Genomic DNA, 25,500 nt, shown 5'->3' with positions numbered 1-25,500 from the left:
AAATTAATACATTTCTAGTTATAGCACGGTCAGTTGAGACAATTGTCAGTATATTTTAACTTATACTTATCCATGTCCTGCTTTTGAATTTTACCTAATTTCAATTACAGTGCTCTAAATTAGACTTTAGTATCCGTAATACTTAGTTTTCAGGTAACCCAAATTTCCCCTATTTCATTATATAATAGTTGTCATATCTAAAATACATATATTGTTTGCTTAAATACATTCTTATCTTGTTTCACAAATATATTCTATTTCTCATCTTAGTGGTTCATCAATTATTAATAAAGTATCTTCTATTATATCATTCCAAGTTCTATAATATAATTCAAAACTATGTTCTAATAGCTGATTTTCATTTCCCTTGCAAATCTAAAACCTAAATATACAATCAATTTATATCTATTAAAAACTCCCCTTAGCCCATTAAAGGAAATTTTAGGCTCCATCATTATAAATCACAAAAGAAAAGAACCCGTTTTTTAAATCTAACTCTGGCTTTCTTTTTGTGCCAAGCAGGCTTCCATATCAGTGCCTTTAAGTTCTCAAGTGGGTCTCCCTTCATTCCTACACACGTTTGAATCAAGGGAGACCATCCAGTTGTCAATTTTTCAAAGGAACTGACCCCTTTATAATCATTAAATTGTTGCTCTAATAAATCAAATCCCCATGTTTGATTTAGTATAGTTGTTTTTGGTTCAGTCTGGTCTTCTTCCGGTCCCATCTGGCTTGGATAAGAGGTCATGTCCAGTGTTGTAGTTGTTGTTTGACTTGCTAGATTCTCAATATACTGTGCTTGAATATCCTTAACACCCTCCATCTTAGTGTTGCTTTCTTCGGCTTCTGTTGTTTTTTGGATTTTAGTTTTTGTAATTGAGATCAAGGTTTGGGTGTCAAAGCTCTCAGTAGATTGTACTTGTTGTTCTTTAAAGTCCCCTGTTTTAATATTAATTTCTTCCTCTTCTGTTGGTTTTTGGATTGTCAGTTCAATTGCAATCAGGGCTTCATTTGGTAAGTTTAAGCTGGCACCTTTATCTTTCAGTCTGGAATTCATTAGTTCAGTCGCTTCAAGGATTTTTTCAAGTATAAGATTATAGTTAAGTTGTGGGTAGTAGTCCTCCATTTCTACAGTGTTTACAGATAGGTCTTTGGTGGAGGCTATTTTGATAAGAGTCAGCAAATGTCCACCTCCACTATTCCTAGAAGTTGTTTTCGCTGCCAGGTGTTTCAAGTTCTTATCTTTAGAAATAGTGCCAAGGACAAATCTGGGCTGCAGCCAGATCTCACAATAAAAGGAAAGTTTCTTTGCTATGCCAGGCTTCACCACAAGATGTCCTCAATAGCATGTAAAATCTTTTTCCGGACTCAAATAAAACTTTTATCCAGTTTAAGTTTTTCCGTTTTTGTTTTTCTTTTCCAGCTTAAAAGGTAAATAGGGTAATAGGTCCCCAGAGAAATAAGAACTTTTTGGTATCCTAAATATTCCAAAGGTGCAAGTCCAGTTGTTATTTAGTTTAGTTATGTTTTTTCATTTCTTTGAGGTTTTAAATCCCCAAATAGGCAGACACCGCTATTCCAAAAGGGGGGAAGAAATTTTCAAAGTGCTCCCACAGGAAAGTAGTTGGGGAAATAAGAAAGGTAAGATCTCACCCAAATCCTCCACGTTGCTTTCGTTGTGCTTGGTAGTAATTTTGGCTTTCGGCAGGAAACAGCTTAATGATTGGCTATGTTAATGGCAGATCTTTTCTTCGTCAGTCCAAAGGAGCTGCTCCGGATCAAACGGAGGGCTGCCACCCTTCCGCGATCGGTCGGAGGGCCTCCTCACCGTTGTCACCCTTCCAGGGCAACTTTCGACCCTTTTCAGGGTCTCTCAACGGAGAAAAACTGGATGGTGGGGAGAGCATTCTCTCCTGCACATCCGCCAGTGCCGGGAGCGCAAACCGGAAGCCAGGAAAGTAAGACTCTTGAATCCAGGTGGTTGAATCAAAAGAACTTTTACTGGGGGAAAGTGGTTGTAGGAAAGTCAGGCAGAATCTGAAGTTCCCGCACAAAGCACAAAGCTAGTCTTTCGTTTTCCCCAAATCTCAACCCCCAACCAGTTCACTTGCAGCCAATATAATGCTGCAAAGATGTTTTGAAAATACTGAGGTCCTAGGCAGATAACAGGTCACTCTCAGGGCATGACGGCCTTGGAATCAGGCTGGAACCAGCTGGGAGGAAGTCTGGTTTGTCTCCAAAGACAATCTGTGTCGTCAGGGTCATCTGAGTAGTGCAAATGGGTTTGAGCCTTCTACAGTTCCAAGAACACAGACAACACAGATAAACCTCCAGGGGCTTCAACGACTCACTAAAACAATACAAATGACCAGCTGTCTGCAAGGAGTATAAATCCTACCATTCCCCATTGTCCAGTCCGAGCTGAAGAAGCTTCTTGGATGAGAAGAAAAAATCTTCAAAGAAAAACGAGAAAGTCTAGTTGCCTCATGAAAAAAGCACCTTTTGAGACACTCAAGCAGGAGTCTATTCATGTAAAGTTGCATGTTAATATATGTAAATGATAATTATTTTTTACATTTGTGAACCATCCCTTTTCATCAAGGAGAGACTCTGGGTGGTATACTATTAAACTTCAAAATATAAAAACAGTATATAAAAATTAAATGTGAAAAATAAATAAATGATAATACTTAGAACTCTAAGTGGATGCCAGGGTAATATGATGCATGTTTATGTTTTATATCTCTCATAGATTATAACAAAAACATGTATTTATAATTTTTTAAAAAATTCATATTAAAATTTTGAACACTAATTTAAATCTTTTAGATAAGGGCTTCGTGCCCAGTGGACCGTAAACAGTTCAAGGCTGTATATAAACTAAATACTTCAGAAGATTCTGTAAAGGTACGTTCCAAGATTTATGGACATTATTTCACGAAATTAGTTTTTATAGTGTTTGTTTTCAGTAACAAAAGCAGTTGTAGCAGCTATAGTGTTAATTCACAAGAAACCTCACCTGTTTTTTTCCTCTTCTGCTTTGAAACTTAGTATGTCAGGGTTTTTGTTTTACTCTTTTTCTGAGATTGACAATATATTCTTACCTTGACTCAAAGTTCATTTAGAAAATATATAGTAATATTTGTAAATAATGTTTAAGCAAGTGAATATTGTTATAAGTTCATTAATAATTTATTTCTAAAGAATAAACAGAACAAATTATTGGAAAACTATTGTACTGATTTTAATATTAACTTCTTTGCAGGTTGAAATAAAGCAACAAATATGCAAAAAAGATGGCATCATGAGTTGTAATAAGAGCAAGAATTGCCCTATAACTATGAAAACTTGCAAAAGGTTAGCAGTACCGCATGCAAATATCTTTACAATGTAAAAAACATTTTCACGTTTGAAATACTTCAATTTTAATATGTTTTACATATGAAGCAGCCAATCAACCTGGAGTTTGCAGTTCAGCCCAATGAGACAAAGGAAACAAGCTCCATGTTGATTGGCTGCTGCCACTGCCTTCACACCCCAATCCCTGAAACAGCTCATTCAAACCAGCCACCCAGCAGCAAACAGGACCTCAAGGGACGTTGGCTTCATGGCAGAAAAGCCAAAGTCTTTTATTCAGATGCTGGCAAAGCTCTTTTCTTTATATCTCATGTTCTTACAGCTTCATCAGCATCTGAAGTAATTACTTTGGTTTTTCTACCACATGGGTCAGCCTTTTCTGGAACTCTGGAGATCTTTGAAAAGTAAGTAAGTAATGCGAAATGGGGTGGGGAGGAGCAAGTTGAATCCAGGAGAATAGCAAAGCAGGTCCGGTGCCTATGGAGACCCAACAGGGCAGGATGGGGAGGAAATAGGCAGGGGGCAAGTTGCAGGGTCTCCGTGGGTGAATGACTGCTGTGGTGTTGCAACATATGTAACTTTGGGACCAGATCATAAGGACTTTTGGGGGGGGGGGTTTCTTATTTTTGAACAGATGCTAATTGAGGAATATCTGTATTTCTAGTTATATGTACTATCAGCCTTCATGTTGCTTAGAAGAACAAATTTAGGTTTTTTTGCTTGTTTTTTTAATAGAGTGAGTCACTGATTGTTCTTTTTTTGACTAGATTATTCTGGATTATAGTTTTGTTAAAATACCTTCAGATTTTTTTAAAGGCATTCAGATACATTATTAAAAAACATAAAATTAACTGTAATTATAAATAATCTTTGATATGTTTTTTCCCCAGAAAACAGAAAAACGCTGTCAAACATTTTTTGCCAATACTCTATAAAAGCTGGAATCCAAAATACAGTAAGTGAGTCATTTTGGTCAACTACTTAGCCTTATTTTGACATTTGTTCTTTGTCATTTATTCTTTGGATCTATTTGTTATTCTAACAAATTAACTATCTTGCACAGTTAAACTATTCTGAGGAATGCTTTGAATATATTTGGTGTTTTTTTTTGCCAAATTCACTGTCTCAAACATTTCTAAAAGTCTTCCTATATTAGCCTATTGAAGCAAAAAGTTGACAGAAATGTTAATTGACTGTGTTATAGCTTAATCTTTCATGTTTAGTACATATCTTGAGCAAATTTCTGCAAAGCACAAAATCCTTTGCAAAAGCAAAACCCTTTGTTCACACGTCTGCTCATATTCATATTTTAGTATTTTAATGTTGTTTTTTGCATCTATGGATGTGTTTGTGCTTCAGTTAACAAATCTAAGTGCAGAGAGACGTGATTCAAAAAGCCTATTTGGTTTTTAAAATACTGTCAATGTGCATTGTAACCTATTTCCTGCATTAAAATTCAAGAAACAGGAAATCTTTTGTTTCAATCCAGTGGGTTAGATGGGAAGCAGATCAGATATTTATCTAATGATAAATTTTAAATGAATGGTCAAATATGTACCATAACATCATTTAATTTGTTGTTTAATTCCATTAAAATTAATTTGAGCTTTTATAGTTCAGCTATGCCTTGTAACATTAAAAAAATCAAAGCATGGAGGACAGTGTGTGCGCATGTGTATATATAAAATATATATAATTGTACAGATGCTATATGATTATGAATAATGTGTAAGATGTAGATAGAGAAAAGTTTTCATAATTTGATATTTGGGGGAAGTTTTTCTTTCATAATTTGACATTGGTGCCATTCAATTAACTTTAATTATTGGAGGTTATAAAACAAATGGCTCTTCTTCAGATTCCATAGTTTACGTAATTACTCCAACTTTGTTGATTTTAAAAGAAATTTAAACAAATGTATGCCAAATATCTCTCTATATAGCTAGCATTCACAATGGTAACATTTCTAGTATTGAAAAAGTATCCTCTTAATATCAGTTGCTGAGGAACTTGGATGTGAAGTTGTACATATGGATTTGCCATAGATACCTGCCTTGGTAATGTGGGAACAAGTTGTTGGATTAGGTTAGTTTTATATGGTATCCGGCAGAATTCTTATGGTTTTAAATGCTATGGCATTTAATGCTGTGTGATGAGGACAGGAACGTTTTCCTTGAAGAAACCTTTCCTTGCAATTGCTGCATTATTGAATTGCAGCTTGCTTGTTGAGTTAACAATACTTGCAACAGAATTTCTTTAAAATTTATTAGGATTGATTATATTTGCCTTAGGGCTTAAAAGTTGATTTTTTTTTTGTTTTAATTATAAAGATCCTTCAAACAAGGAAGAAGTTACAAATTCAGTGAAGAAAAATAAGGTTTGTTCATATTATATATTTAAAATAATGAAGATTTCAAATTATTTCATTTTAAAATAATTCACTTTTAATATGTTCCTAGATAGGTTTTTCTTCTCCTTCATATGTTTGAGGAATTGCATGATTAGTTTTGTTGACATTTAAACTAATCACTGTGAAGTTAACTTATGGTACTTTTGAAAGAGTTCAGAAATCTTAACTTTGAAAAATGTGCTATTTGATAATATTAATTAGAGCTAATTAAAGGATACAATATAAGTAGAATTGGGCAATTGAAATAAATACATCTATAATTTGTTTTAAACTCTAAATGTATATTTGTTTTGTTTTTCTAAAGTCATGTCATTTTTAAGCATGCTAAAATTAAATACATTAAACATTTTCAATTGCTTAAACTGCTATTTGAAATAACACACATTACCAGAAAGTTTCATTGAAGTCTCATTAAAACCAGAGCATACCTGTGTAAAACTGCTTGTAAATTGTTATTTAAATAATGCAAAGTGCCTATATGCTGATTTGTCATAATTTAGATTATTGAATGGTTTATTTAAAAATAAATAAAAGAAAAGTAGATTTATTTAACTATGACATTTAAACCACACACTATCTCCCTAATGTTTTTATCAGTATGCAGATAATACTCAGACATCTCTTATCTTAGAATAAATGGAAAATATAGTAGAATCCTCGATCAATATCAGTCTAAGCAAGACAGAGTGGCTTTACATTTAGAATCTTATTCATTCAGGGATTATTTCATCTTTGGCACTTAGTGGGATGGTGTTGCCCCATGGAGAGATGACCTGCAATCTAGGGATCATCCTTGGCTCACATTACCTGCTAGAAAGCAATAGCAAGCAGGACCTTTGGCCAGGTTAGGTTGGTACACTAATTATGCTATTATGTGGAACAAGAAACACTAAAAGTGATCACACATGTCCTTCATATCTTCCTTATGGATTTGTGTAATTTGCTTGATATCGGCAAGCCCATGGAGATCACTGAGTGGAGACCACTCAGAAGCTTCAAATGCTACAAAGACCATAGTCCATATACTTACTGAAAATGCTTCTAGATAATCCCATTGCTGCAGGAACTGCACTGACACCAACATGTTTCTGACTGCACTTCAAGGTGCTTGTTTATTTATTATTTATTTATTTATTGAATTTATATACCGCCCTATTCCCGAAGGACTCAGGGCGGTTCACAGAGCAAGTTAAAAACAATACAAAAGAGAGAATAAAATAAAATTAAATCAATACAGCCCACAATTAAGATAACATTAAAAATTAAAATTAAAATTTAATTGAATTGAATTTAATAATTTAATTTTATTTAATAATTTAATTATTTAATTTAATTTAATTATTTAATTTAATTTAATTATTTAATTTAATTTAATTATTTAATTTAATTTAATTAATATAATTTAAAATCCCTCAGTCCAGGCCAGACAATTCAAACAACCAGGTTTTTAAGTCCCGGCAAAACGAGCGAAGGTCGGGGGCAGTCCGAAGCTCCATCGGCTGTTCGTTCCAAAGGGCAGGCGCACTCACAGAGAACACCCTCCCCCTGGGAATCACCCGCCGGCAATCTCTAACCAGCGGAACCCTAAGGAGGCCCTCCCTGTGGGCGCGCACAGGACGATGGGAAGCTGATGCTGGCAGCAGGTGCTCCCTAAGATAATCTGGACCCATGCCATTTAGGGCTTTATAGGTCATCACCAGCACCTTGAATCTCACCCGGAGGGCAACTGGAAGCCAATGCAGCTTGCGGAGAAGAGGTGTTACATGAGAGTATTGGGAAACTCCCATTACTACTCGCGCAGCTGCATTCTGCACCAGCTGAAGCCTTTGAGTGGTCCTCAAGGGCAGCCCCATGTAGAGAGCATTGCAGTAGTTAACCGGGAGGTCACGAGCGCATGAGTGACTGTACGCAGGGCATCCCGGTCCAGATAGGGCTGCAACTGGCGCATCAGGCGAACCTGGGCAAAAGCCCCCCTGGTCACGGATCCTATATGATCTTCCAAACTGAGCCGTGAATCCAGGAGGACGGGGGGTAACACCTCACCCCCCCAACATTAAAGATGGAGAAGAATGGTTCACTCGAGATGCCAGTACGCACAGCCACTCAGTCTTGGCAGGATTGAGTCGGAGCCTGTTTCTCCCCATCCAAACCCGAACCGCCTCCAGGCAACGGGACATCACGTTGAGGGCATCACTGAGTTGGTTCGGGGTGGAAAGAATTAACAAATTATCAATTAACAAAATTTTCTGTGGCCTAGAGCCTAGATGTCATTGAGACACTCTTCTCTGTATTGATTCTGTTTGCTTAATCTGAGGCATAAAGTTAGCTGTTTTGGAAGGTTGTTGAAATTTGAGTGCTGTAGAATTCCTGGTGCTGATAATGTCTAATCATTAACTTAATAACTGGCAGTTCAGCAACCAATGTCATGTATCATTCTGTCATTAAAAAACTATTTGATAATATTGCAGTTTTATGCATGGTCAGAAATAAGCCCCATAAGTTCAGTGAAATCTTTTTCTTTGGTAACTTGAGATCTAGATGAACATATATCACAGAAGATCAGGATAATTCTGACATACAGTTTGACAGTGATGAAGAAAGAAATGAAATCTACAAAAATCAAGTTAAAGCAGTATCTTGAATTCACAGTCCAAGCCATTCAGCAAGTCCATGCCATTTCACCTTGAGAGGGCTTTTTGGTTAGTGAAAGAGGGATAGTTAAATCCAGATCTTAATCTGTAGCTTGCGTGTAGTTATTGTATAGGCCACAGCATCTTCCTGATAATGTTAATAATCTATAAAATTAATAATAAATGTTAGATCTATGCAGATGGTCAGTTACAAAAGGATAAATAATATTTCAGAAATATAATTCAAATTCTGAAATATTATTCAGAGCTTTAAGAGAAGATTAAACTAACATTCATGAAATGAAATATGTATACATGTAACCAAGATTTAAAGCAACTGAAGAATTCAAGTTATGGGTTTTAGTATATTTAGTACATTTAAAAATACCTATATCTGTGATCACTATTTATCATCAGTGTGGTGTGATAGGGTTTTTTAAAAAAATCCATACTAATTGAAATTTATTTATTTATTTTATTTTTATTACATTTATATACCGCCCTTTCCCGAAGGACTCAGGGCGGTTTACAGGGTGATTAAAAACAAAAATACAAAAGTTAAAAACAGATTTAAAAAATTATATTCGTCCCTGCATAAGTAAAACCCCAGTTAAAATTAAAACTAAAATTAAAATTCTCAGCCTGGGCCAGAGAGCTCGAAGAGCCAGGTCTTCAGGTCCCGGCGGAATGAACGGAGGTCGGGGGCAGTCCTAAGCTCCACTGGCAGCTGGTTCCAAAGGGCAGGCGCACCCACTGAGAAGGCCCTATCCCTGGGTGTCGTCCGCCGGCAATCTCTTACCGGTGGCACCCTGAGAAGACCCTCCCTGTGGGAGCGCACTGGACGAAGGGAGCTTGATGCCGGCAGCAGGTGTTCCCTCAGATATCCCGGACCCAAACCATTTAGGGTTTTACAGGTCATCACCAGCACCTTGAATCTCACCCGGAGGGCAACCGGGAGCCAATGCAGCTCGTGGAGTAGAGGTGTTACATGGGAGTATCGGGAAACCCCCATCACAACTCGCGCGGCCGCATTCTACACCAGCTGAAGCCTCCGAGTGGTCCTCAAGGGCAGCCCCATGTAGAGAGCGTTGCAGTAGTCTAAACGGGAGGTCACGAGCGCATGAGTGACTATGCGTAGGGCATCTTGGTCCAGATAGGGTCGCAACTGGCGCACCAGGTGAACCTGGGCAAAAGCCCCCCTGGTCACGGCTCCTATATGGTCTTCAAAATTGAGTCGTGAATCCAGGAGGACACCCAAGTTGCGAGCCCTATCAACGGGGGGTAACACCTCACCCCCATCGTTAGAGATGGAATAGTCTGGTTAACTAAATTATAAAGTATGTTTCAGCTCCTTGAATTTCCAAGTAGCACTTGCAGACCAAATGTATAGGATATGTTGCATACCTTTTATGTGCAAAATGTGTGCTCTCTCATGCAGGTAGAGTATGTTGGGAATTGTCTATATATGGAGAACAATGGTATCTGGATGGTTTTACTCCTATTTAACATCTGCATGAAGCTGATGAGCAAGATTTAGTTGTGATTTTTAATACCTTTTGAAGTCAGGACCTGCAGCAATTTCTCTTCATGTTACTTGAATTGCCACCCATAAGGGGATACAGAAGTATGCCTTTTCAGTTACTGTTCCTTTCCTTTGATGTTTGAATGGCCTCCTCCTTCCTGGTTTTTGGTTATTCTATTAAGCCTTGACATGAGGTTATTGCAACTCTTCCTCTGCATAATGAGTTGTTATTTTCGTTTTGATAGTTCCGTTTCTGGTTTTTATCTGGTGAATTTGGATTTATGATTTTTAGTTCAATTGTTGATTATTTATCTGTGCTTGTTTTTAAACAAAGGTGCAGATTTGAGGAATTGTGTGCCACTCAGATTAGTTTGATTAGAGCAATTTATAAACAAATACACTTCCATGACTACAATATAAAGAAAATACTTTTCCATCTCAAGTTGGAAAGATTTATTTGTATGTATGTTAGATTTTGAGGGGGAAAACTATGATGGATGTCCAACATAAATAACTTTATTTTATAGCCTAAAAGACAGACCTGCTTGAACAGATTCTTCAAAAGTAACTGGTATAATAGATTTTCTTCTAATAGTAGTTTCTCTGATGTATCTCCTAATTATCAAAATGAAAGGTCAGTATAAATCTATTTTTTATCCAGAATTTTATAGTATTGTAAATACTAGTATAGTTTTTTTTTTGCTTTTTTGGAGAAGTTGTGTTACTAGCTTTCCTCCCAAACTGCCATATGTTATCATAGAGAGGTAATTAGAAAGCAAGCAATATTAAAAAAATGTTTCTGGAATTCTTTCCAACCCTTAATAATAGCTCCTCTTTGGATCACAAGAACAAATAGGAAGGGAATTTAGTTAGAAACATTCCAGATGACTGCCCAATTCCATTGGGAAAATGTGTTTGGTTTCTGCTTCCTCCCCACCCGCTGCCCTCACACATACACACAGTTTTTGACCTAGCCTATTTTCACGTTCAGTTTTTCTTTTGCCAGACAATTCTCCCTGTCTCCCTGTCAGATTTCTTCTGTTCAGTCTTTAGATAATTATCCTGTTTGCTGTCTAACATTCTGTTGGATTAAAAAAATAAACTTTGTATGTGGACTTTAATTTTAGAGTACATGATTTGGGTGCTTGGCAACTGATGCACGTTTATGCCATTTGCAGCATTTTCAGGTGACTGATCACCACTTGCAACCTTCACAGCTAACTTCCATCAATCAAAGTCAATAGGGAAACCAGTAGGAAGTCACAGGTTGTGGTTATGTGATGTGCTTAAGAGCACAAATGATTCACTTAATAGCTGCAGAAGAACTGACATTGGGTGATTAGGTGCAATCACATAATGTTTCACTTAACAACCACATTGTTTAGCAATGAAGTTGCCAATCCATGTGTGGTTGTTAAGTGAGAACTACCTGTAAATATAGGCTTGTGAAACCATAATAGGATTTTAGTAGACAGAACTAGTCAGTAAGAAGCTATAAGTAAGATATAATAAGATATGCATATTCTCGATTAGGGGCAATAGCCAATTTTGGGCTGTAAGATATATTTAATCCTACACAGCATGCACTCAAAAGTGGGCATCATTAGGAAAAGCTAATGATGGCATATGTAACTAGAGAGGAAAAAATATAACATTCCTTTTAATCTTATGAAGAAATGAAATATTCTTTCTTCAGTAGTGCCTGGCCAGATTCTTTCAAAAGAGTCAGAAGAAGGACATTAAACTTATAATAAACAGTTACATGAATTACTCAACATTGTCTTTTAAACTTAGAAAAAGTATTCTAAACCAGAATATTTAACTTGTACATTCTAAACTTTTTAATGAAATAAGAATCTGAAAAAAATGAAGATATTATTTAAAAGATAAATTACAAATTTGTTACAAAATTTAATTTTATATAAAGTTCATCTGCAAACTTTTAAGTGCATGATACAGGTAATCTTCAATTAACAACTGTAATTGGGACTGGCAACTCCATCACTAACAGACATGGTTATAACGTGAAAAAGCACCAACTTACAGCAGCAGTTCTAGTTAAGCAAATCATGCACATGAAGATGACATCACATGACTACAACTTACAAGTTCCTGTTGGTTTCCCCATTGATTTTAATTGTTGAAAGCTGGCAGAGAAGATTGCAAATTGTGATTGTGTGATTGCAGGACTGTCATATTTAGAGGCAGTTACCAAAAGCCCAAATTATCTGCAATTTCAAGAACCAGCCATAAGTTTTCTCATTTAGCACCTTCATAACTTTGAATAGTTGCTGAACATGCAATGCAGTTCCTGAGCAAGAACTATCTGTATTTTTGATATTTTATTTTTTAAATAATTGAAAGTTTCAGTGGACATAAGGATGACATGACCTTATGTACAGTGAACCTTAGTGCCCTGGTTTCCAAACTCTGCAAAGCCAGGCCCCCAGTGAACATCCAACAGCAGTGTATGCTATTTTAGTATTTAATAAGTAGAATGGTTCATTTGCTTCCCGAGCACATAGTTTGGGAACCCCTAGGAGGGCCATGAAAAAAATACTGAGGTACTTAAAATATTGTTAACTAGGAAAGTTTGAGAATCTCTACCTTAATGTTACTTTTGTATATGGTTGGTACAAATAATACTCTCAACATATTGTTTGAGATTATTGACAAAGTAATACTATAGGACCTCTTGAATTTTGATATGTGGTATTAAAATGCACATTAAAATGAAGTGCCTGTAATTATTTTAAATTATTTGAATTATAGTTTGAATTATTATCAAATGTTTCCAATTATTCCAGTATAGAGATCAACAAAATTGACACAATTATCAGACACAAGAGAAGAGAATTGGAGCTGTCTTGTTCTGTATTAGCAAGAGTGGCAAGGTAAAATTGATACCTGGTTAGAAACTTCTTATTAAAAAAGTTTGAGTTAGTAATAAATCTATAGCATCTGTAATATTTGGGTTTCTGAGTGCTTTAGAAATTTGGTTTTGGTTAAGTATGATTCATTCCCCTCCCCCAACCCCCCCCCCCAGCCTTGGTTAACTATAATTAGAACTAATTTCAGAAGAAACAAACTTTTTTTGATTTCAAAAGAAGCAAGAATCATATGTGCATTTCTTCCATAAATGTACACACACTCTTTTTGTTCCTTTTCATTTTTCTTTTCATCCTCTGAATGAGGTCTGTGCTGTTTTGTTTTCTTTTTGGTTTATAACCATATAGCAAATTAAATCAATCACTCATTACCGAAGCAAGAGGAAATTACATGAATTGTATTCTATTTACATAGTGCTAGTTTTTAAGGACATTTCATAAACTCAATGTTAAGAGGTATTTTGGAGATTAGATGGTGATTGCTAAAGAATGCATAATTTATCAGAATATAAAATATAGGGGTGTCTTAATTTGGGGGAAGTGTTTCCCAAATGTGTTTACAGATACCAAAGTATTTGAAGCCAGCAAAAAAATTGACTACATAGCAAAGCTTTAAAGATTTTTTCCCCCTTCATGTAATGCTTGCTTTTTGTGGATTCATTTTTTACAGAATTTCTTCCATATCTTCTGAAGCAGAAATAGCAACTTGTCTTGTTCTAGAAACAGTTTTTTCAATAAGTACTTCACCTTTGGAAAACTTTGGTAAATTATTTTTGTAAGTTTTATTTAGTTTATATAAAGCAAAGATTCATTTTAAAAATTAAATCACCTTCACCTAATAGCTGTGCTGCCGAATTATAAAAATGTTTTGGCAGTATGTTGTAATGGTATATTTTGTATTTAAAAATAGCTTAAATGATTTTGCACGTGTGTGAACATTTTAATATGAAAAGTATTAGAATGAAAACTTAAGTAGATAGGACAGAACATGCAGCTTTGAATCTAGAGGATAATATTCTACTTTTTAAGAATAAAAACTTTGCAACTATACCATACATTTAGTACAATATTGATAGAGATAAATGTGTTTTCACATGTTTGAGGTTCTTTCCATGGGATTTGAGAATAAATGGCTGAAAGAAACAGCTTTTGAAATTGGAGTTGAAAAGATAAGTATAACAAATAACTGTAAGGAGAATTTCCACCACAAGGATAAAAGAAGAATGCCATGGTTCCGACAGATGAAACTTCAAAGAACTTCGAGGCATTGTTTATCTTAAAGAATCTTTATTCAATTAGCATGGCATTGGCAGGTACATGGTCAAAGCCAAAATCTGAATTCTCCTCCCCTTAGCACATAGTATCAAACACAATTCCGTCCTCTAATTAACAGTCATAAATCACATTCTCCAATTAGTTTGAAATGCAGGTTTTCCCTCCTGTATTCTCCAATTAGTTTGAAATGCAGGTTTTCCCTCCTGTTCTCCAAACCTCCATTTCTTATCATCTCTTATTTCAAAAGCCCCTGCTTTCACATACTATTACAATATTGTTATGTCTAACTAACTCCCATCACATTCCTCCTCCTCCCCAGTATCATCTTAATTCTAAAAGTAAAGCATAGGAAAGAAAGGCTACATCTCCATATGTTGTCAGAGCAAGAACATCTGATCGAAATAGATTCTTGAGTGAATCAAATACAGTGTATTTGAAGAATCATGTAATTCCTGGGAGCAAGTTGTGGGTTTTTGCTGTTCTCGGATATTAGGAATACTCCTGACACAGTCCAAGACTTTGTCATAAATGTGCAAAGTACTTAGCATCAGCTGCTCAGATAGATTTATACTAAATGAGTACAGACCTTCTATACAATTACATTTGTGATTGATTTATACTGTGGTGGTGCAGCAGTTAGAATGCAGTATTTCAGGCTGACTGCCAGCAAGGTTGACCCATCCTTCCGAGGTCAGTAAAATGAGGACCCAGATTGTTGGGGCAATATACTGACTCAGAACCGCTCAAAGAGAGCTGTAAAGCAGTATGGAGCAGTATATGCTGGCTATTGCTATTGCTACACATAAGAGAGGAGCTTAAAGGATAGGAGTTAGCATCAGCTAAACTGAATTTGTTGACTCTACATTAAACTGTAACATAATTTTTCTAAAAAATGACCAACTTATGGCAATGATAAAATAATTGAATCTGTTCTCACTGAATAATTTTTTGGTATTTCTAAAGTAATAACTGTTTTTACCCTGTCACAACAGAGTGTTTTTATTTTAAATATTAGGATCTTCTAAATCAGTACATGTTGTTACATGTGTCCATGAAGGAGAAGAAAAAAAACAGACTTCCGGTACTACTGGCACAAGAGGAACAAAAAGGAAGGTTTCAGATACTACTCCCAGAAGACGATCTGCCCGAAATATTAAAACAGAAACTTCATATCAGTCTCAGAGCTCACCAAAATCCAGTAACTCTGGATATGAGGCCAGTGGTGATGGTAGCTCATTTGTGAATGTTTCTTTTACAGAATTGGAGAAATTGACCCCCAAACGGAAAGCTAAAAGAAATGTTAAACAGCAGGAACTTTTGACTAAAAAGAAACTAAGAAGTTCTGGGCGTTATGGAAAAACATCTAGTGATATAGATTTTGATGAACCTGATGAGACAGAGATAACTTTGCTATTAGACAGAGGCAATTTAGCAGACAGTGAAAATAGCACCTTTGACCTTACTCACAAAAATGATGCTGACACTGATTCTTCTAATGGTTTAGAAAACTCTTATGTAGCATATAAGAAGGAACCTAAGGAACACTGCTGTGAAGGGCAAAATAAGTTGGATGTCTTAGAAACTGGTTCCTATGTTCAAGATCCTCCTTCACTTGCCTTAGGAAAAGCTCCTGGTTCTTGTGTTGAGGATCCTTCTTTGCTCACTTTAGAGGGAAACACTGAAAAATATGAAGAAAAAGTTGATATTGAAACTGAAAATAAGTTACATTATAAAAATGCTGAGCAAGATCAGCATTTAAATATTTCTGGAGAACAATTGTGCAATGATAATATTACATTTATTCATCAGTCTCCAGAACTAAGTACCCCCACCATTGAATTGCCAGCAAAATTGGAATCTCTGGCAGTAACACATCAAATAATAGAAAGTCCAGAGAAAGAATTAGGGAAAACAGAATGCATGTTAATAGTAGGAGATATTTCAGCTGTTTCTAGACATGAATTGCTAGGAGGAACAGAATCTATGGCAGTAGCAGATAAATTATTGACTGGTACTAGAAATGAATTCCAGGAAAAACTAGAATCTGAAGTAATAGCAAATAAATCAGTGTCTTGTCATACAAATGAATTAAGAAAAGCAGAATCTTCAGCTATAGATGGAATACTGGAGAAACCTATAACTCAGTTCGCAGAAGAAATAGTCAAGGAGCCACTAGATAATATCTCAAATGAAATACCATTGCATTCTTTAGGTGTGGAAGATGTTGAAATTGAAGAAAAAGTACCAAATATATATGTAAGCAATGAATATCTAAATAATACTGACTTATTAATAAATATTTCTTCAGAAAATAAACTTAATCTATCTTTTGGAAATGATAAAGCAGAAACTGAAACTAATACATCACCCAAAATATGTACTGAAGATATTAAACAGTTTAACAAAAGTGACAGTGAGATAGTATCTATAGAATGTGACTCATTTAATACTGATCAGAATGCATCTCAGTTTGACCATCCATTAGCAAATGATAATATAGAGCAGAAAGCAAATTTCTTACAAAATGATAGTAAATATTCTGTATCATTTTCAAATCCTGATAAGAAAGAAGCAAAAGAAAGTTTCACGGATAAAAAGACACGAACCAGAAGATCACGGTTTCATTCTCCATCAACCACTTGGTCCCCATCCAAGCGAGAAGGGAAAAGATCTCAATCCCCATCTCCCAACAGGGAAATTGTGGGGCAAGGTAGAACGTCTCGATCTCCCAAAAGGGATATTTTCAAAGAAAGTCAGAGATCTTTATCCAAATCTCCTAAAAGAGATCCTGTAATATCTCCATCCAGTTCTCCCAGAACAGATAACCTGAAAGAAGAGAAACAGTCACTGCTAAGTTCTCCCAAAAAAGATCATTTAAGAGAAGGAAGGGATTCTCCAACCAACTCTCCAAAAAAGGATTCTATCAAAGATGGAATAAGTTCTTGGACGCGAGCTAAGGAATGTCCTCCCCGGCACAAATGTAGGTCTCCCAGTAGTGACAGAGCTAATGATAAAAATGAATTTAGAAGAGATAATGAAAGAGGGAGAAGTAGGAGGAGATGGTCACAGTCACGATCAAGATCTCGATCCAGGTCCAGATCTAGGCCAAGAAGTAAAGGACCTTCATTCCCTAGAAATGAGAGGGATGGCTATTCACCACCTCGATGGAAGGAAAGATGGATGAATGATAATTGGAGAAGCCCCAGAGGAAGTGATAGATATAAAAGAAATGAACAGCAGAAACAAACAGACTGTATGAAAAGTGAAAGAGATAGTGTAAATAAAGAGGCAGATATGCAGAGTTCTTCTGATCAATACAGAAAGGATTATCCAGACTGGGTGATGGAAAGAATAAATTCAGTTCCAGAAACAAGGAATAGAGAACGAGAGAATTTTAAAAATCAACAATGGGAAGAAAATAGGCACAATGATTCAGGGGCTTCACGGAGTGGAAATTATGGATCTGGTTGGAATTCAAATCGTGGCAGATGCAACCGTGGCAGAGGAAGCCGTGGTAGGGGTGCTTTCACATATGGAGAGCAGGCTGAAAGTCGCTGGCAAAATAGGAAAACCCACTCAAGGAATGCAAATAGTTCTGGCAATGAAACTTCTAGATTTCCAGAACATCACTCATACAAACATAAAGCAGAACAAGATTTCACTTTTGATACACCTGCTGATAGATCTGGGTGGACATCTGCATCAAGTTGGGCTGTAAGAAAGACTTTACCAGCTGATGTACAGAATTACTATTCAAGAAGAGGCAGAAATTCTTCAAGCCCACAGTCTACATGGGCAAAAGAAGAAGTAGCATCTGAGCAAGGTACTTATTTCTCCTATGCCTCTTAACTCTTGGGTGGAAGTCCACATGTAGTCCCCAAGTCCCGTGTTTACAAACACCTATTTGTAAGTATACACATATATTGTTGATATTTGGTGTAAAAGCTGGGTTTTTTTTAAAATTTAATTACCTTTTGTGATGCAACGGAACTGTCAAGTCCCTAAGATACTTAATTTCCAGTTGAGTCTAAGCTGCCTAACCTCCTGCCCCAAACTAGTTTTGATTCTTAGAGTTTCAATGTGTATATTCAAATACCAGCTTTAAAAAACTTGATAGCCATGTATTATAACCCTTTGTATATGCATAAAATTTGAATGAATCTTGATTAAATGAGACTGATTTTAACCGATCCTGGATTTGTCCCATGCAAAACAAAGTGAATCTGAATTATTGATTGAAGCTTAATACAGGTAGTCCTTGGTTAATGACTGCACTGTGTAGCAACCATTCAGACTTACAAAAGTGTTCAAAAAGTAGCTGTACAACCAATCCTTGAAGTTATGACCTTTGCAGCATCCCCACCGTCACATAATCACCATTTGCAAGCTTCACAGCCTACTTCCAACAAGGAAAGTCAATGGAGAAAGTAGCAGTAAAATCGAAGTCATGGCCATGTGATGTTGCACTTAATGATCACAGTGGAACTGATACTATACGGTTGTCATGATCATGTGATGTTTCACTTAATGATTGCATTGCAAGGTGATAGAATAACTCAAGTGAAGTTATTAAGTGAGGACTATCTGTAAGTGATTTGGTGTGGAATCTCCAATAAATCCCATGAAAAATATTTCACCATAATGTGTTAAAGCACTTGATATATTGGCAGTAATTTTAATAGTATATGGGGAGTGTGAGTGAAAGAGACAGATCAGATATAAGTTTCTGTTCATGGTTACCACTTTGCTTTTTGGGAGGGGAGGGATAATGGTTTTGTATACCGGCTTTTTAAAAATGTATGTTCCTCTCTGATAGATCCAAACTTCAAAGACCAAGCCAGCCAACAAAGTGATGCTTCTCAGCTACCAGTAAATGTGTTGCAACCTCAGATGAATGTAATGACACCAGTAAACACACAGCATCAGCCAATGAGTATCTTCCCGTATACAATGGGTGTTCCTACTACTATTATGAACATTCAACACAATCCATTTAATCTTCCTCCACCAGTACCCATGCATCTTCATTCAGGACTGCCTCTTGTCCAGGTAGCAGCTTCATCCAGTGTGTCTCAGGGACCACCACCACCACCACCACCACCACCTCCATCCCAGCAAATTAAATTCATTGCTTCCCAACTTGATGGACAGCAGTTGCAGGTACCTATTTTAGTAGTTTAAAAACCTCCAAACTCTTAATACGTGTAGAAGTAGGTACCTTGTTTTTAATGCTAAATATTTGTTTGTATATATGGTGATTATATTATGAATGCTCAAGTTTATTCATTTGGAAACTCATTGAAAAATATTTGCTTATATTCTAAGATACTTGAGCTCTGGATAAACAAACATACATATGTATGTATGTTGATTTGTTTGCATATACACATGGACATCAATTTCTGGAGATGTATTTTAATAAGCAATTATTTTTAGTATATCTTCCTATTGTGGAGCCAAGACGGGTTTCTGAGTCTGAAGTTAAGGATTCATATAATGTCAAATACATGATTCCCAGGACTACATCAGATACATGGGTCCTCCAAGATAAATTCATTTCATACCTGGCTAACCAAGCACCAATTATTATTGAAGGCCATAAATTGCTTCCTTAATATGTAGATGAACACACAACATGAAAAGTTTTCAGGCTCATACTCTGTATTCTTCATTCTTCCTGAGAAGAACAAAGATAGATGTGTCATCTTTCATCTGAAGCAGGTGAACATTTAAGAATTGAAAGTTCCAGATGGAAACCCTGAAATCCATTGTAGAACATATCCAGAAAAAGGATGTTAGTCTCACTAAACTTAGAGGAGTTAATCTTTGGGCCACATTTTGCATTCCAGTTCACCCAACAAGCAAAGTTCTTGAGATTCAAATATGAGGGTCCTGATTGCTAATATATTCCATTTGGCCTGTCTCTATGCACAAATATAATGGTAACCACCATAGCCCCTTGCTGGCCCTTATATATATTATCCCTGTATGTTGATCCAATTCAACATATGGAGGAAGGATGTCTGAATCGTGATGCATATCCCTGACAATTTGGAGTTTCTGTTCAATAAAGACACATCCTGTAGGGTACAACTTATAATACCTGTCTATAGGTCGGAACATAAAGGCCTGTTCTGCCAGAGAAGAGGAAACAAGCAACTAATCACATAAATTCTACAGATTACCCAATCTTGACTTGCTATCTTCCAAGGCTAGATGATCACCTAAATAATTTTAGTACTATAGCCAGAATTCCAATTACAGCCTCTGCAGTGAATGTTCCTCTCCTTTCTGAAGCTAATAGCCCATAGACCCTACAGATGAGAGATGATTCCATCAAAAGTGATAGGAGTGGTGACTTTTGAAAGACCCTACTGGGAATAGGAACCCTTGAACACCAGGTTTACTGTAAAACCAATCTCAGATAGATTGTTTGGCCAGTTTGCTCAGGGATCTTGAGCAGCAGAAGCTACAGCATAAACTTTGTTGAGTGAAGCAGCATGACTAGCTTTGAGCAACTTTCAGGCTCTTCCCAAAAAAAGTATTATTCCTCTAACAGGCAATGTAATAAACATTGGCGTTTACATTGCCTATTGGGCAACTGATAAAGGAAGCAACTAGTCTATCGACTGGAGAAAATCTGTAGGAAATCTTCAGTATAGTGGCAAAAGTGGTTCAATGAATATCTGAACTCGAATGAATGGAGCTTTAATTTCAGTGTATTCAATCAAATCATTTTGATATTAAGGAGGCTAGATTAACCTCTGAATTGCAAGGTGGGGTACTTCCTCTCATGTTTCCCAACACAAGGAGCAAAATATTCAGTACTGGTTGGCCCAAAGACTGGGTTTTATTCTTTCCCATATTTACTAATTCCCAGACTCCTATAACTAATGAGAGAATTGGCCTTAATGACAAGTTCAGTATATCATTTTTGTAACATGGTTCCATGTAACTGATTTCTTGATTCTAGAAAAAGAAACGTAGGTTTCTGTGTTGTGGGGATAGTTGTTAGATGTCTTCTTCACAAGAGGTTTCTTTTACATTCATATTTCCAAGGATTAAGGATCAGGTGTTTAGTTTCGCAGTATTATTATGTTTACTTTCCTGATTAAATTTTCTTGAAGCAAGGCAACATTAAACCAGGTCATACTGGCTACATAGAATTTTTGTACTGAACATGTGCACCCAAGCAGTAAATAAATAAATCAGTAGAATAAACTACTTTCTTAAGATAACCTGGCCATGATATTTGCAGAATAATTTCTCAAGAAATTGCTAAAATGGATTAACATTTTTACATTTACTTCTTTTACATTAAAAGACAATACTGTCTTGTGATGCTGTCACATATATAGGCCTTTCAACAGTTATCAAGACTTGGCCTGGAGGCACAATAAGGAAAAATATCCATTCACTTGTCTCTTCTTCTGCTTTGAGAATTTGAGAGTTGTGGTCAGGGAATAGGGAGAGTCCTGGTGCAGGCTCTATTTCATCCAGATTGTTCTATTTTCTTTTCAAGAATGGAGACGGAAAGGAGATATGCCAGGTTGGGTGTTGTATGTGACTTTGTTACTTTTCTTATAATCGTTATGTTAAAATCCCAACTAGCCTTCAGGAATTCAAGGCAGCGTGGCATGCATCTGTTTTATCTGTATTGCAGTAAACCTGAGAAGTAGATTGGGCTGAGGCCTGTGATTGATCCAAAACCATATAGAAACTGCTGTGACTGGTTCTCTACAGCAGGGCTTTTCTTTCTTTTTTTTTAAAGAGTTTTACAAAAACAAAATTTTACAATATATCCGCAAATCCCTCCCACCCCAAATCCACCCACTTCCCCCCCCCCCACTTCCCAGAGCTAAATACAGGATTATAGTTACAATAATCATATTCTAAATAAAAATTATGCATAATATACAATTAACCAAATTCATAATGCGCTTTAGCTCTCTTTTAACATAACTACAAACAACGTACCAATAACAATATCCCACTAAAATCTACTCATAAGCTAAATGGTACTTTTTGGTCCCATATTTGTTTTGAATATAATTTATCCATCTCCTCCAAACTGAAATATATCTTTCCTGTGAATGATCCTTCAGATAAGCAGAAATCTTAGACATTTCTGCAAGATTCGAAACTTTAAACACCCATTCTTCTACAGTGGGCAAACTATCCTTCTTCCAATATTGTCCCACCAGTAACCGTGCTGCCGTTATCATATTCAACATCAAGTTAGTTTCTTTAACATCACAATCTACAACAATGCCCAATAAAAACAATTGCGGGGAGAACTTTTTCTTTCTCTTAAAAATCTTTTGAATGTTCCACCAAATTTTAATCCAAAAAGCTTTTATATTTCTACAAGTCCACCACATGTGAAAATAGGTAGCTTCTAAACTACCACACCTCCAGCATTTAGACTGTACATTAGGATACATATTGGACAGCTTCTTGGGATCCAGATGTCATCTATAAAACATTTTATAAAAATTTTCTCTTAAATTTTGAGCCTGGGTAAATTTAACATTTCTGACCCAAATTATCTCCCAGGTGTCCAGCGAAATTGGTTCCTGAATATTTTGTGCCCACTTTATCATGCAGTCTTTAACCAGTTCCGTTTCCGAATCCAATTCAATTAAAGCATTATATATCCTCTTTATATGTGCACAATTTGAATCTCTAATTTGCTTTACTAAATTTTGATCTGTAGTTGTGATGCCAACCTTTTGATCTGACTTCCACCTCGCTTTCAATTGGGTATATTGAAACCAAGAGTAACTTATGTTTTCTTGTCTTAACTCCTCTACTGGTTTAAGTTGCCAATCATTCCCTTGCAATCTAAGTAGTTCCTTATAAGAAACCATATCCATACTCACTCCCATAGATACGCCCTCTATCGTGTGTCCAGGAATTCCCCAAATCGGTATTTTATAATTTAACTTATAATAATACTTTTTCCAGACACGCAATAAAGCACTTCTAAGAATATGGGATTTAAAAGCCCTGTCTACCTTCTTATCATAAAGCAAGTATGCATGCCATCCATATACCAAATCCCATCCCTCAAGATGAAGTATTCTCTTGTTAGTTAGATTAAGCCAATCACTAACCCAGGTCAAGGCAACCGCATCATAATACAATTTCAAATTCGGCGCCTTGAGTCCCCCTCTTTCCCTGGCATCTTGTAAAATCTTGAATTTAACTCTTGGTTTTTTCCCCGCCCAGATAAATTCGTTAATACCCTTCTGCCATTGATCAAGGTTGGCATCCTTTTTCAATATAGGTATCATTGAAACAGAAAGAGAAACTTTGGTAGAACATTCATTTTAACAACTGCAATTCTTCCCAGTAATGATAATTGTAATTTTTTCCAATTATTTAAGTCCCTTTGTACCTTCAACCATAGTGTTTCATAATTATTCTTATACAATTTTACATTTGAGGCTGCAATATATACTCCTAGATATTTAACCTTCTTCACTATTTCAAAACCTGTTAATTTAGATAACATATCCCTTTCACTCATAGATAAATTCTTGGATTGTATCTTAGTCTTATTACTATTCACCTTAAACCCAGAAACCTTACCATACTGAGTTATAATTTCCATCAAGTCTATAACCGACTGTAACGGTTGGGATACTGTCACAACCAAGTCATCAGCAAAAGCTCTCAATCTATAATCATTCTGTTTTATTTTAATTCCCTTTATCAAAGAGGACTCTCGAATTTTAATTAGTAAAATCTCTAATGTTAAAACAAACAATAATGGTGATAGGGGGCAACCCTGTCTTGTACCTTTTTCAATTTTAAAAGTCTCTGTTAATCCCCCATTAACTATAATTTGTGCAGTTTGTTGTTGATATATAGCTTTAATAGCATGTAGAAAACCTTCTCCAAAATTCATCTCCTCAACAACTCTTAATAAAAATTGCCAATTCAATTGGTCAAAGGCTTTCTCTGCATCCAAAAATATCAATGCTGCAGAGACTTGGTTGTTCTTATCCAAATATTCAAGCAAGTTAACAATTTGTCTTACATTATATTTCATATACCTCCCAGATATAAATCCCAATTGATCACTATAAATCATTTGTTTCAAAACTTGCATTAATCTATTAGCCAATACTTTAGCAAAAATCTTATAATCTGTATTTAAAAGCGATATAGGTCTATAATTTTTAGGTTGAGTAAGATCTTGATCCTCCTTTGGGATCAACGATACAAAAGCTGTCCTCCATGATGGAGGAACTGCGCCTCCAGTCTGAATTTCATTAAACAAAATCTTTAAGGGTTCAATCATTTCAGGCAACAACTTTTTATAATAAATTGCTGTTAATCCATCTGTTCCCAGAGCTTTGCCCAATTTCAACTGTTTAATAGCTAAAGAAATTTCTCCTGATGTAATTGGGCAATTCATCTCAAGTTGTTGTTCTTGTAAAAGTCTTGGAAGATGAGCTCCCTGTAAATACTGTAAATTTCGAGTAAAAATCTAGAAAACTCCTCTTAATCAAATTTTGTTGGTAGACTTCTTTTCCTTTATATTCTATTTTGTCTATAGTACGTAATTTCTGTTTCTTCCTTAATTGATAAGCCAACCATCTACCAGGCTTGTTGGCATTACAAAAAGTATTGTGTTTGGCATAATGCAAATTACCGTATATACTTGAGTATAAGCCGAATTTTTCAGCCACTTTTTGGGCTGAAAAATTGCACTTCGGTTTATACTCCAGTCAACAAAAAAAAACTTACCGAGGACTTGTGCGCGGCCGAGGCTTTGGTGCTTCCGGGATCGCGCGCACCTCTCCCAAGCCACCGCCGTCCGCAGACCTGCCGAAGTTTGGGGAGGTTTGGGGAGGTGCGCGCGGACCTCCCCAAACCTCCCCAAATGTCGGCAGGTCTCCGGACCTCCGTGCCCCGCCTGCCTGCTTCTTTCCGCTGCGGAAAGAAGCAGGCAGGCAGGGCGCGGAGGTCTGCTTCTTTCCGCAGCGGAAAGAAGCAGGCAGGCAGGGCGCGGAGGTCTGCTTCTTTCCGCTGCGGAAAGAAGCAGGCAGGCAGGGCGCGGAGGTCTGCTTCTTTCCGCAGCGGAAAGAAGCAGGCAGGCAGGGCGCGGAGGTCTGCTTCTTTCCGCAGCGGAAAGAAGCAGGCAGGCAGGGCGCGGAGGTCTGCTTCTTTCCGCTGCGGAAAGAAGCAGGCAGGCAGGGCGCGGAGGTCTGCTTCTTTCCGCAGCGGAAAGAAGCAGGCAGGCAGGGCGCGGAGGTCTGCTTCTTTCCGCAGCGGAAAGAAGCAGGCAGGCAGGGCGCGGAGGTCTGCTTCTTTCCGCAGCGGAAAGAAGCAGGCAGGCAGGGCGCGGAGTTCCGGAGACCTGCCGACGTTTGGGGAGGTTTGGGGAGGTGCGCGCGCACCTCCCCA

General features: G+C 36.7%; 1 protein-coding gene across 5 annotated transcripts in view; it reads left to right on the top strand.

Annotated features, from left to right (window-relative positions):
* Positions 1-25,500, top strand: part of SCAF11 (SR-related CTD associated factor 11) — a 54,358-nt gene that overhangs the window by 12,214 nt on the left and 16,644 nt on the right. For 3 of the 5 annotated variants that reach the window (XR_014492844.1, XM_083365711.1, XM_083365714.1), the window contains 9 exons: positions 2,830-2,907; positions 3,266-3,357; positions 4,248-4,312; positions 5,688-5,734; positions 10,447-10,553; positions 12,727-12,813; positions 13,478-13,569; positions 15,098-17,905; positions 18,899-19,242. Coding sequence is in view for 4 of the 5 variants with exons in the window: in XM_083365711.1 (XP_083221837.1) it covers positions 2,830-2,907; positions 3,266-3,357; positions 4,248-4,312; positions 5,688-5,734; positions 10,447-10,553; positions 12,727-12,813; positions 13,478-13,569; positions 15,098-17,905; positions 18,899-19,242 (3,720 nt within the window). In the remaining variant the exon portion in view is untranslated. The remainder of the gene's footprint in view (positions 1-2,829; positions 2,908-3,265; positions 3,358-4,247; positions 4,313-5,687; positions 5,735-10,446; positions 10,554-12,726; positions 12,814-13,477; positions 13,570-15,097; positions 17,906-18,898; positions 19,243-25,500) is intronic. The other 2 variants (XM_083365713.1, XM_083365712.1) reach the window with 2 other exon arrangements.

This window comes from Vipera ursinii, assembly GCF_947247035.1.
Source record: "Vipera ursinii genome assembly, chromosome: 6".
Classification (NCBI taxonomy): Eukaryota; Metazoa; Chordata; class Lepidosauria; order Squamata; family Viperidae; genus Vipera; species Vipera ursinii.
This window is presented reverse-complemented; position numbering and strand designations above follow the sequence as displayed.